This window comes from Elephantulus edwardii, unplaced genomic scaffold (assembly GCF_000299155.1).
Source record: "Elephantulus edwardii isolate Elephantulus edwardi_28Jun2011 unplaced genomic scaffold, EleEdw1.0 scaffold00001, whole genome shotgun sequence".
NCBI classification, from domain to species: Eukaryota; Metazoa; Chordata; class Mammalia; order Macroscelidea; family Macroscelididae; genus Elephantulus; species Elephantulus edwardii.
Genome location: NW_006399751.1, coordinates 6,186,980 through 6,198,478, shown reverse-complemented (window position 1 = coordinate 6,198,478; position 11,499 = coordinate 6,186,980). Strand labels below are relative to the sequence as shown.

The 11,499-nt window shown below is 53.3% G+C and overlaps 1 protein-coding gene across 1 annotated transcript in view; it reads right to left on the bottom strand.

Annotated features, from left to right (window-relative positions):
* Window positions 1-701: 701 nt before the first annotated feature.
* Window positions 702-11,499, bottom strand: part of RANBP10 (RAN binding protein 10) — a 56,926-nt gene continuing 46,128 nt past the window's right edge. The window contains exons 5-14 of the mRNA XM_006878682.1: window positions 10,548-10,570; window positions 8,569-8,753; window positions 5,687-5,799; window positions 4,090-4,198; window positions 3,836-3,984; window positions 3,437-3,641; window positions 2,591-2,712; window positions 1,900-2,045; window positions 1,491-1,602; window positions 702-1,120 (exon numbers count right to left, since the gene is read on the bottom strand). Coding sequence (XP_006878744.1) covers window positions 990-1,120; window positions 1,491-1,602; window positions 1,900-2,045; window positions 2,591-2,712; window positions 3,437-3,641; window positions 3,836-3,984; window positions 4,090-4,198; window positions 5,687-5,799; window positions 8,569-8,753; window positions 10,548-10,570 — 1,295 coding nt within the window. The 3' untranslated portion in view covers window positions 702-989. The remainder of the gene's footprint in view (window positions 1,121-1,490; window positions 1,603-1,899; window positions 2,046-2,590; window positions 2,713-3,436; window positions 3,642-3,835; window positions 3,985-4,089; window positions 4,199-5,686; window positions 5,800-8,568; window positions 8,754-10,547; window positions 10,571-11,499) is intronic.

Sequence of the window (11,499 nt, the reverse complement as noted above, 5' to 3'; positions counted from 1 at the left end):
AGTTTCCAGGCAATCAACTTAGAGTAAATTAACTATTTGGCCATCTTAACAAGAAAAAGCTGGATTTTTTTTTAAAAAAAAAAAGGAGAAGAGAAAAAGGAACAGAAACAGGCAGTGAGAGGCAGGGTGGAATAGGGGACAGCGTGCTGGCCAAAGACCCTTTCCTCCCTTGCTTTGCTCTGTGGCCCTGGGCCAGTGTCACTTCCCTGGACACCCAGCCTTACAGTTCTCTTAGATCAGCTCTCAGCGGCCCAGACCCCACACCTCAGGGGATGCTACAAACCAGCTTAGCCTGACCCTCCCCACTAGGCTCCTGTCCCAAAGTTCCACTTGGCTTCCTAAGGCTGCAGCTGGGCCTGTGGCTCAGAGAAGGGCAAACTCAAAAGAAAGAACCACTTGGCTGAGGTGACAGAGAGGATTCTTTTTTTAATGAGTGGGACTGGAATAAAAACACATGATGTCTGGACAGCCCTCACCCATGAGGTGCTGGGCTACTAACACTACGATAAATACTGTGTTTTTTTTCCTTAATATATATATATATATATATATAATCTCATTTTTTTAATTATGAAAATAATAAGCTATCACGAACTTGGATAGGCTTCATCACTAAATTAGCAGAAACCAGCTCAGCACAAACTCTCCAGAGATAAATACTGGTGGCTCAGTCAGGAGGGAAAAAAATAAAAGACTAAAAAACCCCAACCTCCCTTCAAAACCACCCCCTGCCCCATTCAGAGGAGAAGGCGCTACATGAGCGTGACCAGTCAATACTGTGTCACAGGCCGCTGCACGTGGAGGGGAGAGAGAGACTGAAGGAGGGGGAAAGAAGGAAGGCAGGAAGGAGAGGAGGAAGGCCAGGCAGGAGCGGCACGTGTGGACTCTGCCTGGGGCTGCCAGGTTCCCGTGCCAGGTGCCTGTGGAGGGCAGGGCTGCTCCAGCCGGGGGCTGAGGGAAAGCCCGGTGGAGCCAGCCGACATGGTCAGCTAGTGCAAGTAGTCATCAACTCTAGCGAAGGAGCAGGATCCTAGGCCCGCTCGGGCCATAAGTCGCAGACATTCAGAGGCCTGGCCCAGGGCGAGCATCAGAGGGGGCTGCTTTGGCAGATTTTGAGACTCTGTGGAGGAGAGAAGGCCTGTCACGATTCTGTCCAGCTCTTGTGCCCAGGTCAAAGTTCCCTTAGGGATGTGGGGGTAGGGGAATAGTGTTGATAACGTCTGTGTGGGTCCCAGCCACCAAGTCACAGCCCTGCATCCATGCCAGGGACATGCTTTAGAGCAGTCAGGGGGTCAGGCCTGCGGCTGACAAATAAGCCAATCACAATCCAGTCAGCCATCTCAGTTAGGCAGAGGAAGTCAGGGTCTGGATTCAGCCATGAGAGCCCAGGAATCTTAGGGTCCACCAGGAAGGGTCTGGGCAGAGCCCTCCTGAGGGGAGAAGAGAAAGGGCTGCCCAGGAACTCAGGCCCAGCTCGTTTTGCCACTTACCTAAAATGGCGCTGTTCAGGGCAGCGCACACTGGCTCCCTTTGGATGGGATCAAGTTGCTGGCCAACGGGGCAGTTCCAGGGGTCCGAGTATGCCAGCAGGCTGAAGGCATCCTGAAAAGCGGGCACTCTGGTGAGGACTGTGACACACATGGCACACTTATCCTCACGGGCCCCGGCATGGTCAGGGCCCTGCACGGTGCCCAGTGACAGGACCCAGCTGGACCATAGAGTCGCACAGGCTACACAAATCCCAAAGGGCTGAGGGTACATCCCAGGGGCCCGGCTTCCTACTGCAAGGCTGACTAGGCTGACTGTCACAGTGTCATTACCCCCAGAGCTCTCCAGAGCCACCTTGTCCCCACCAGTATAGGAAGGACTGCTACGTGACGGGCCTGGCTTGTCTTGTACCTGTAGCATCTCCGTGTGCGCCAAATTCTTGCCATACTCTCGGCCCAGCTGCTCACTCAGGGCCTGCAACTCACGGCCAAACAGAATAATCCTCTCTGTGGCAGCCTGGTTGCCTCCACAGAGCTGCCGCCGAGGGTGCCCATCATCTGCACCCAGAAAACACATCAGGAGGGGTGAGGAGAGAAGGGAAAAACTGGAAAGGAGGCCTAAAGAGAATATGAACACTAAGTGCCTTGCGTGAGCTGCAGCTTCTGCCACAGGCAGGTGCAGGCTGCAAGGAGCAGGGAGACTATCTACAGCTAAGCCCATCGTACACACACCCCTCCTGCAGCATCAACTGTCTTTTCTTTTTTTGTGTGTGTGTGTGTACCATCAAATCGGATCTGACTGGTAGATGAGGAGATGGTCCCTCTTTCTCCAGCAGCGCATCTGGTGGATTTGAACCATGCACCTCTGGGATTGCAGTGCAGCTTCTTGCCACAAGGCCACCAGAGCTCCCTAGCATCAACTGTCTTATACACTGAAATCACCCCAAGAATACAACCAAGAGTGACTAAACAGATAGTGGACCAGGTCTGGCTAAAGCTTGTCAGGCCACTGAAGCCTGCCTGTCCCAGTCGCATCCTAGAGGGCTCAGGATGCCCAGACTGAGCACTGCTCTCCCATTGGAAGATCATGCTGAGTCCCTTACCCATGCTGGACTCATCTGTCTGCAGGTCCTCATGCTTGTAAGTGCCATTGACGATACGTGTGGACATGCTCTCCAAGACACCGTTGGGGTAATGTTCCGCCTCCATCTCCATCTCACTGTCACTGTGGAGAAGGGATGAGGTGGCAGTTGGCCAAAGGGAAGTGGTTGGAACAGCCTGCTTGGACCTCCATTCAAGCATTAGCCACAGATTTTGTTAGATAAACCAAGGGTCCCCAAGAACATGAAAGGACAGACCAGGCTTCCCACGACCTAACACTTGGCAAGTATTCCCTGAGCCCCTGCTGTGACACAGATCTGTCATTTGATTCCCACTCTAGTCCCACTATTGTCTGACCATTCTTTCCCTGGCTCACCTCTGAGTTGGCATACCCCTTCCACGCACAATGCCCAGACCAAAGGGACAACAACTGGTCTCTATTTGGGGTAAGCCAAGCCCAGGTCAGCTCGGAGGCATATTGGGGGGACTGCTGAAAGCCACCTAATGTTGCAGTCTGTAACCTAGACCCCTGCATGCCCTGTCTGACTTTCCACAGCCAGGCCCAATGACAATTCCTTCTGAGTAGGCCTGGCCTTCATGGAGGAGACCACATTCTCAGCATGGCAATGGCAGCACTTCTGGGAAAGCTAAGGCCAAGGAAAGCAACAGCCCAGTCGAGGGCAGGGACAAGAACTGGAGCCAATGGCAGCTCAATAGCTAGAACTCAGGGACAGAGCTGGGATAGAGGCTGGGGGTGAAGGGTAAGTGATGACACTTAGAGAGACGACAGTGGGCCAGACTGACCCAGAGTGGAAGGCAGGGAGAAGGAATTAGAGCAAGCTAGGCACCTGGTCTCCTGGTTACTGGTGCTGCTGTGGGGCTGGGACTTGGTGGAGTCTGTTGAGTTGGATTCAGAGTAATTGACAGAGGACGGGGAGGAGGAAGACGAGGAGGATGAGGAGGAGGAGGAAGAGCTGGGTGCAGGGTATTTACTGTGGTTCTGTTTGCTCTTGGTAGATGCGACGCCATTACTGCAGCTGGGACTATCTGCTCCTGAAAACCAGGGAACAGTCAGAAGACGAAGGGAGGGCAGCTTGCCATCAAGCAGGGGCCCAGCAAAGACCAGTGGCCCCATCTCCCTTCCCCAAGCCAGCAGCAAGCCCTGAACCCAGCTGAGGGAAAGGTATGTGGAGTGGGCTTTCCTCTCCACACCAGTTCTTCCCAGAGCTCTCTGGAGAGCGGCTGACCTGTGTTGTGCATGTGGGAACTACTGGGGCCATGGCGGGGGCTGAGGCTGGGGGAATCAGGGTAGCTGTCCTGGGACTTGGGGCTTCGAGAACTCAAGCTGCGGACCTCACTGTCCGTCCCGTTCACCATCTCCACAAACTGCCGGCACCTGCAGGAGGAGCAGAGCGGCAATGCTCTGGGCTCGGCCCGGGACTGTGCTTCCACCACGAGCAGCAGGGCTGAGCTTTGGAGAGCTGTGGGGCCTAAGACTTACTTAAGCATGAAGAGCAGGTTGGGGTTGTGCTCCAGCAGCCCTGGGTAAAAGTGTTGTGTGGTCTCGATGGCCTCCCCAACACGGCCCTCTAGCACCAGCTTCTGGATCTCTGCAGAGAGCAAGAACACAGCAATGAACAAGGGGCCGTCAACCTCAGAGACAACGTCCTGCACCACGAACTGGGAGCCGGGATCAACCAGTCACACGGACCAAGCAAATGGGCTAAGGTGCCCACGGGAGAGGCTGAAGGAAGCATGTCCAGGCATGTAATAGTCCTTGATTCCCGCCAAGTTTCAGGGAGCCTCAAGAAGAGGGGAAAATGGGAAGAGAAATCTCAGTGCAGAGGCAGGAAGGCAAGTTGGGAGAGGAGATCAGCTCTGGTGGGGTGTGGGTCGCCAAGAGCCTGGGAGGAGGGACTCTGGTCTTGGAACAGTCATCTGCGGGTGGGCGCCCAGGCAGCTTGGTGGCCCCAAGGGTTCTTCTTCAGACAGACAGCTCTTTCCCAGCCTCTCAGGCAAAGGGCAGTAGAAACATAGCAGTTTCCGGATTGGGACTCAGGTCTAGGGTGGTCTTCAGAGCCTGCAGCGTGCTCCCTGCTGGCGGAGGAGGCCCTCCTCCCCATGCTGACACCTCTTGCTTGGGCCATCAGCATCTGGCTGTTCTTTCTTTCACTTGCCCTGAGGCTTGACGCGTTGTGCTTGGAGAGGCTTCTTGGTCTGACGCTTTCTCATTTGAAGGTCCCAAGTCCGGGACCTATTTCCGTCTTTCCGTCTGAGTACAGCTTCTCTGGGAGACACAGACACATGCACATACACAGAGACAACAGGCTCAGTCACGCAGCAGGCACCCCCAGACATGCTCTTATGAATGAGTGCATGTACACACACACACACACACACACACACACACACACACTCTCTCTCTCTCTCTCTCTCTCTCTCTCTCTCTCCTTCACTCTCCTACCTCCTTTCCAGTCTCTTTTTCCTCTTTCCCAACACCCCTCCTTCCACAAATGAGACCCCAAACAGTACATACACCAGGAAAGCTCCCTTTGGCCAAGATGCTGAGGAAGGACTCTAGGTCATCTGCAAAAGGCAGCAACAGCCATCGAGCACTGTGGGAGTAGCCACAGAACAGCGGCTTACCCCACTTCCCTCCTCAGTCCTCTCTTTGGCAAGAGAAAGCAGTACAACTGAGGCTGAGTAAAGGTGGGAGAGGCAGGGTGTTGGTGTGATAATATGCAAATAGTCTTTCCATGAACAGGAGGCTGGGCGGAATCCAGGACTCAGGGGGAAGGACACGGCGTGGAGAGCAGGACCCAGCCACACCAGGGCCCAGCCTGCACGCACCCATCAGAGTGTAAGTGAGGGCGGCTGCACCAAGAGGCTCCATGTTTCTGGACTGTTCATGTCCATCTGGGCAATGTTGCTTTGAAGGGAGGACAGGAACAGGGTTGAGGACGGCCTAGCCTAGGGCTATCTCCAGGGTGGTAAGGACCACAACTAAATGGACTCCTGACAAGTTAACTAGGGCTAACATGTGCCAGAAAGTTAGGGACAGTGGAGGGAGGAAAACAGGAGAGGAGACTCAACCTTACTTTGTCTGTTCTTTATGGACGCCTGTTCCTCCTGAATCGGGGTTTCAGTCATTCGGGCAAAAGCCGTGGCTGTGGCACAGTACCCATGATGCACCAGGTAAGATGAGACCATGCTAGAAGAAAGGAAGAGCTCAAGGTGACACTCAAGAACAGCACTTCTCGGGAGGGGGGCAGGGAGGAAACTGTGCAACAATGAAAGAATCTTTTTAAAGAGAAAAGCAACCTGGTGTAGGGTAGGGAGCAAAATGTGCAACAATGAATGAATGGAAATCCAAGTCTTCTGTAAACTTTCATTAAAATATCAATAAAATAAAATCACAACAACAAAGAACTGCACTAATCACCTGATGAGGCCGGTAGTACATCTGGGATCCCCTCCCCAAACACATCCAGTGAATGAGAAGACCTGAAATAGTGCAATGGCTCCCCAAGGTGTTCATGCAGTCTCATCAGAGGGGCTGGTCACATCTAGGTTTCCAGACTGGAGGAGTGGCTGCCCACATGTGGACACGTAGGATGGATGACAGTACACTTAATAAAGACACATCATCTCCTCAGACACGTGCTCTCTCACTGGGCACTGCAGCTGTCACAAAGGTGGCCTGTGGCCTCACCGAGGGCCTCTGGACCCAGCATCCTGGCAGCAGTGTTTTGGTTCGTCAGCCAATCGGCCCCTCAGTACTGGTTCTGGAAGGTGACAGGGAGCCACCCATGACCCAAGTTCCTTCATCATATGCCACAGAGCGGGGGCCCAAGAAGTTAGACTATCATGTTAACTTTGCCACGAGGGGGCAAACACAGTGCCCACCGCTGGGAGAAATCCCAGGCCCAGTCGCCATGTAATTCCAGCCAACACGGGCCAAGCAGAAGGATGTGCTTTCACAGATGCTGTGCACAGGCGTGAATGTGTAATTTAGCCTTTGTATGTGTGTCTGATAACATTAAAATTGTCAATTATACATTATTCGAATATATGTATGAAGTACTTGGTAAAAAGTAAGAAGGAAAAAAAAATACAAAAAGGTTACCTACATAACAATAGAGCAGAAATAAACTGACCTCTCCACAGAAGGAAGCTGACCAAGGGATCTCATGGGCACATGGAGACACAGACATGAGGACAAGCCTAGAGTGTGCTGAGCCTCAGGCCCCGTGGGCCAAGTGCTAAGTCCCTCCCCCGTGCAGCCTGGGCACCTGGCACCTCTCCCCTTGCCTGTCTTAGCAAGCTCATGGGCACGCTCCTGGCACTTTAAGATGCTTCTCATCAGTGCTGGGAACAAGGGCGACTCTGGCATATCTGCTGCCCGCCTGTGGAGGGTCTAGCGGTGTATCCCCTGCCTCAGCCCTTCCCTGCAGCCAGCCTCAGATCTGTCAAGAATGGAAGGCAAGGGGAGCTCTGGTGGCTTAGTGGCAAGGAGCTGCAACTACAATCCCAGAGGTGCACGGTTCGAATCCACCAGATGCTCTGCCGGGAAAGGAGGGACAATCTCCTCCTGTACCAGTCAGATCTGATCTGACGGTACACAGACACACATACACAAAATAATAAAAAAAAAAGAATGGAAGGCAGTACAAAAACCCAGTGGGCGTCCCAACCCCACCCCAAGAAACTCTCTCACTTAGGTGTCACTGCAGAGCAGTGTCCAATGATACGAAAAGCACGGCCTTTCCCTACACCTGCAAATCAAGCTCCACTCAGCTCCTGGGAAAGTGGATACTGGTGACCACCTCACTCAGATCAGCAGCCAGCAAGTGGCAGTGACCCAAACCCAGGTTCCCGTGGGAGCGTCAGCAGCACTGGGTTCAGATCATCTTGGGAATCAAACAGCTAAGGACCAGTGAGGCTGGTCCTAAGGAGGATTCTGCTTGCATGAATGCTTGCTACCATGGAAACATTGAACTTTGTGGGATGCTGACCTGAGAGGTGCTGAGGGCAGAGTCCTGACATCACAGATTCTCTTGCAGCAGGGAAAAAACATCCACAGAGAAAGAGACCGCAGGGTACCTACTATGGGTTGAATTGTGTCCCCACCAAAGATAAGGTGAGTCCTAACCTCTGGTATCTGTGAATGTGACCTTCTTTGGAAATAAGGTCTTTCTTTGCAAATGTTATTACTTCGTTAACATGAGGTCACAGTGATAATCAGTTAACATTCCAATATTCTTGCAATTCTCTTATCTTTCATAGCCATCAAATTAGTACTGATTTCGAGCTGACCCACCAATAGGCTTTAGGAGGCTATAAATTACACAAGAGGAGACTGTCTATCAATCTTCCTTAGAGCTGATTCTAACTGCCAGAGATGCACCACCTTGGATCAGCAACAAAACTCTAGGAACAATGCCATTAGAATGCTACTGATTATCAGTTAACACGAAGTCACATTGGATTAGAGTCAGTTCTAATCCACTGTGACTGGAGTGCCTGAAAGAGGAGAAGAGACACAGAAACATAGAGATACACAGCGAGTACGCCAATGTGACAAGGCAGAGATTACAAGATTTCCAGCTATCACCAAAAACTAGAGAGGCACAGGACACTGCCAATACCCTGGCTGCAGACAGCTAGCCTCGAGAACCAATGAATTCTGTTGTTTCTGCAAAGTGACCAGCAGAAGGAAAGCAACACTCCTGGTGATGTTACACCTGGACCCTTCCAGTCTGGTTGAGGGGCAAAGATTTTAGAAGCAGAGCTGGAGAAGTGAGTGGGAGACGCCCAGAGGGGGGCAGGAGATCATCAGGCCGAGTTACCCGAGGTGCACTCTGTGGGAGAAATGTCAGCTAACACTGGAGTGTATAGAATCAGCCTGCAGCCCGGCGGGGGCCCACAGGAGAGGACCCTCAAGCAGGTCGAGGAGCAGGGGCGGGGAGCGGGCACTCACTTTTGCAGCACTGCCTGCCACTCGCCAAGCCGGGCACTGATGGGGAAGCAATGGACAGTACCCTGGACCTTGGCACGCCACTCCCGCATGTAGTCCTCAATGTCAAACAGGAAGGGCTGCTGCCCGAAGTTGGCATCCACGATCTCCCCAGGTGTCTGCAGGCCTACAGTGGGGTACAGGTTGGCCTGAAGAGGAGAGTGAAATGTCAGTCATGACAAAAAGGCAGCAGAACCTCACCTTCTGTCCAGGGCTGGGCAGGGAAGAACCTAACCCCTAAGACCAGACGGAGAAGGCAGACACTCTGCCCCCACCCCTCGTCCCCCATCTGGAGGAATCACACCTCTAAACCTTAGAGCAGAAAACATCAGGAAAGCAAGCTGGCCTCAACATGAGGCATCCCCTGGCCTGCACCAGAGCCCATCATGTTCCCAAAGCCCTAAGTCCTTCTCTAAAACCAAAACAATGCACACAGAGGCCAGCCAGACTCCACAGCCCTGCAGGTAATACCAGGAAGATCTGCTGTGAGCGTGGACTGGGGCTCCTCTCAGAGAGAGCCAGGACAAAGGATCCCTTCGCGAAAAAAAAAATGTGTGTGAAGGGGCAGGAAGGGAGGGGACTGGACAGGAAAGGAGAGGGGGAAGAGACCATGGCAAAGGAAGAGGGTAGGGGATATGGACTCCCTGACGAGGGCCTTCCTATCAGGACTCAGAGGAGGATCTGGTGGCCAGGGAGGTGAGTGGAATGGCCTCCTCTGGATGTGGGGCCCTGCTCACCATCTACCTTTTGGTACGCCATAGCAGCTTGTGCCAGGGTCATTTACTCATTCAGTGTCTCCTGTGGCTCCTGGGTGGGGTCTTACTAACCTCCTCCCACTGTCACACTGCACTATCTTCCTAGGGCTCCTACACTGTGTCATCTCTGAGGAGTCCTGTACCTTTCCCGTACACTGGGATCAGCCCACCGTGAGCTATGACCCCAAGACCTCTCACCTCCTTCCTTCCCCTCCCACAGCCCAATCTACCTCCATGCCTCTGGCAAAGCCCACCTTCTCCAGCCAGCCTTCCAAGATTGTCACTGCCGTGACAATGTTACCTAGGGCATTACAAACCCAGGGCAGCTACATGCTTCATAGTATGTGGCTGTATTACACTGGACCTCGACATGGAGCCAGAGTGGGAATTCCTGTGTGTTCGCTGAGGACCCCAGCCCCTCTGTGAAGTTGGTCCCCAGCAGGATATAAGGTCTGACCCTTAGACCAGAAGACGCAATAGAACCTCCAGGGTGCAGTCTGAGGTTCAGAAGATCATTAGGGCATTTTGTTCAGGATCTCAAAACAGTCCCCAGAGGCAGTAAGCTTTCCCTCCTTCCAGAACACAGCCAGGATACGCAGAGCTCGGCAAGGCTCCCAGGGTCCTGCCAAGGACCCTGCATGTCCCCTAACAATGAAGGGCTGGGGTGCAGGTGGCAGGAATTGGCTAGAGGCAGAAACAAGCTCTGAACAGAGTCAGGAGCAAACACCCTTTTCCAAGAAGAGAAAAGCCCACGAAGCTCACCTCTCTGGCTCGGGGGTACCCTGAGGGGGGGCAGGCTCCATCCCCCAGGACACTGGCTCTCCTCAGGGATCTCTGATGGATATTCTCCACACTGTGCACCCCAGTCCACTGGCTGTAAGCCACACGGAGCTGGCTCAGACCAGCTGAGCAGCTAGGGAGCTGCCCCCTCCCACCTCCCACCAGCCCCCAGCTGCCTTTGGAAATGCCACAAATTACTGTCACCTGCTACAAGTCGTGGAGGATGAGCAGGCCTTGAAGCTGGGGAGGGGAGGGCCAGCAGGGAGCCCTGCCCACTCAAGCTGACAGCACAGCGTACATTCGTGGGTGGGGAAAGGGCCAGACTCCACACCCTGCAGACGCAGCACATGTCCCCCTTCCCTGAAGTCCCCAACAGCTAGAAGGGGGAGAGCTACAAGCAGTACTTACCGGGAGGTCTGTGAAGGCTATACCTGTGGAGGGAAAGCAACAGCGGTCAGGACAAAGGGGCAGGCCGGCCACTGTGGTTCCTACCCTACTCCTCGGTGGCCCGTGGTGGAGGCAATGGCCAAGCCTCTCCCAGAGGGCCTGGCTGGAAGTGCAGTCCGATGGGTGGGTCTTGTCCATAGTTCTTCCGTCCATGCTTGGAAAGCTTGTATTGGACTCAAGCCAAATGTCAAACCCAAGGCTCCTTCAGGCTCGCTCGTTTTCCTGACCCACCATGCGTGGCGATTTATGATGTATGCCAGGCCCTTTCCAGATATCACCTCCTTCATTTCTCTTACCACCTCTGAGGACAGCACATTAATCTTCATCTTACAGATGAGGAAAGGAAGCATCTGAGGTTAGATGATTTGCAAGGAGTTATAAACAGGCAAAAAGAGCAGGGCTGGTTTCACTCGTGACCTGATGCTCGTGCATCATCTCTTAGCTGATGACGTGGAGACGGGGCATGGAAGCCGCCTGGATCCAGCACACACCCATTCGGGGTCCTCAGAGGCTCCAAGATGCAAGGCTGGGCTAGTACCAGCTGGTTACCTCAGATCCCTCCCACCAAGAAAAAGGGGCTGCATGGCCAGGGATGTCAGGGACCTCAGGCCTGAACTGAAGGTAAGAGTTCTTGTTCTGCGCTACCAAGTCAGAACCCACTCGGCATTCACGCCTTACCACTAGGCCAGTAGAGCTCCCTAAAGGGGAGAAGGTAAGTGGAGAGGGAAGGAAGCCCCCACAGAAAGTATCTACCAGGACACTCCACGTTGAGCAGATTGAAAATGAGCTCTGAACCACAGAGACCCTCCCTAGGGCTCATAAGCCCTTCCATTCTTTTTTTTTTTTTAGTTTTGTTTTTTTTTTATTTTATTATTTTTGTGTGCATGTACCGTCAAATCAGATCTGACTGGTA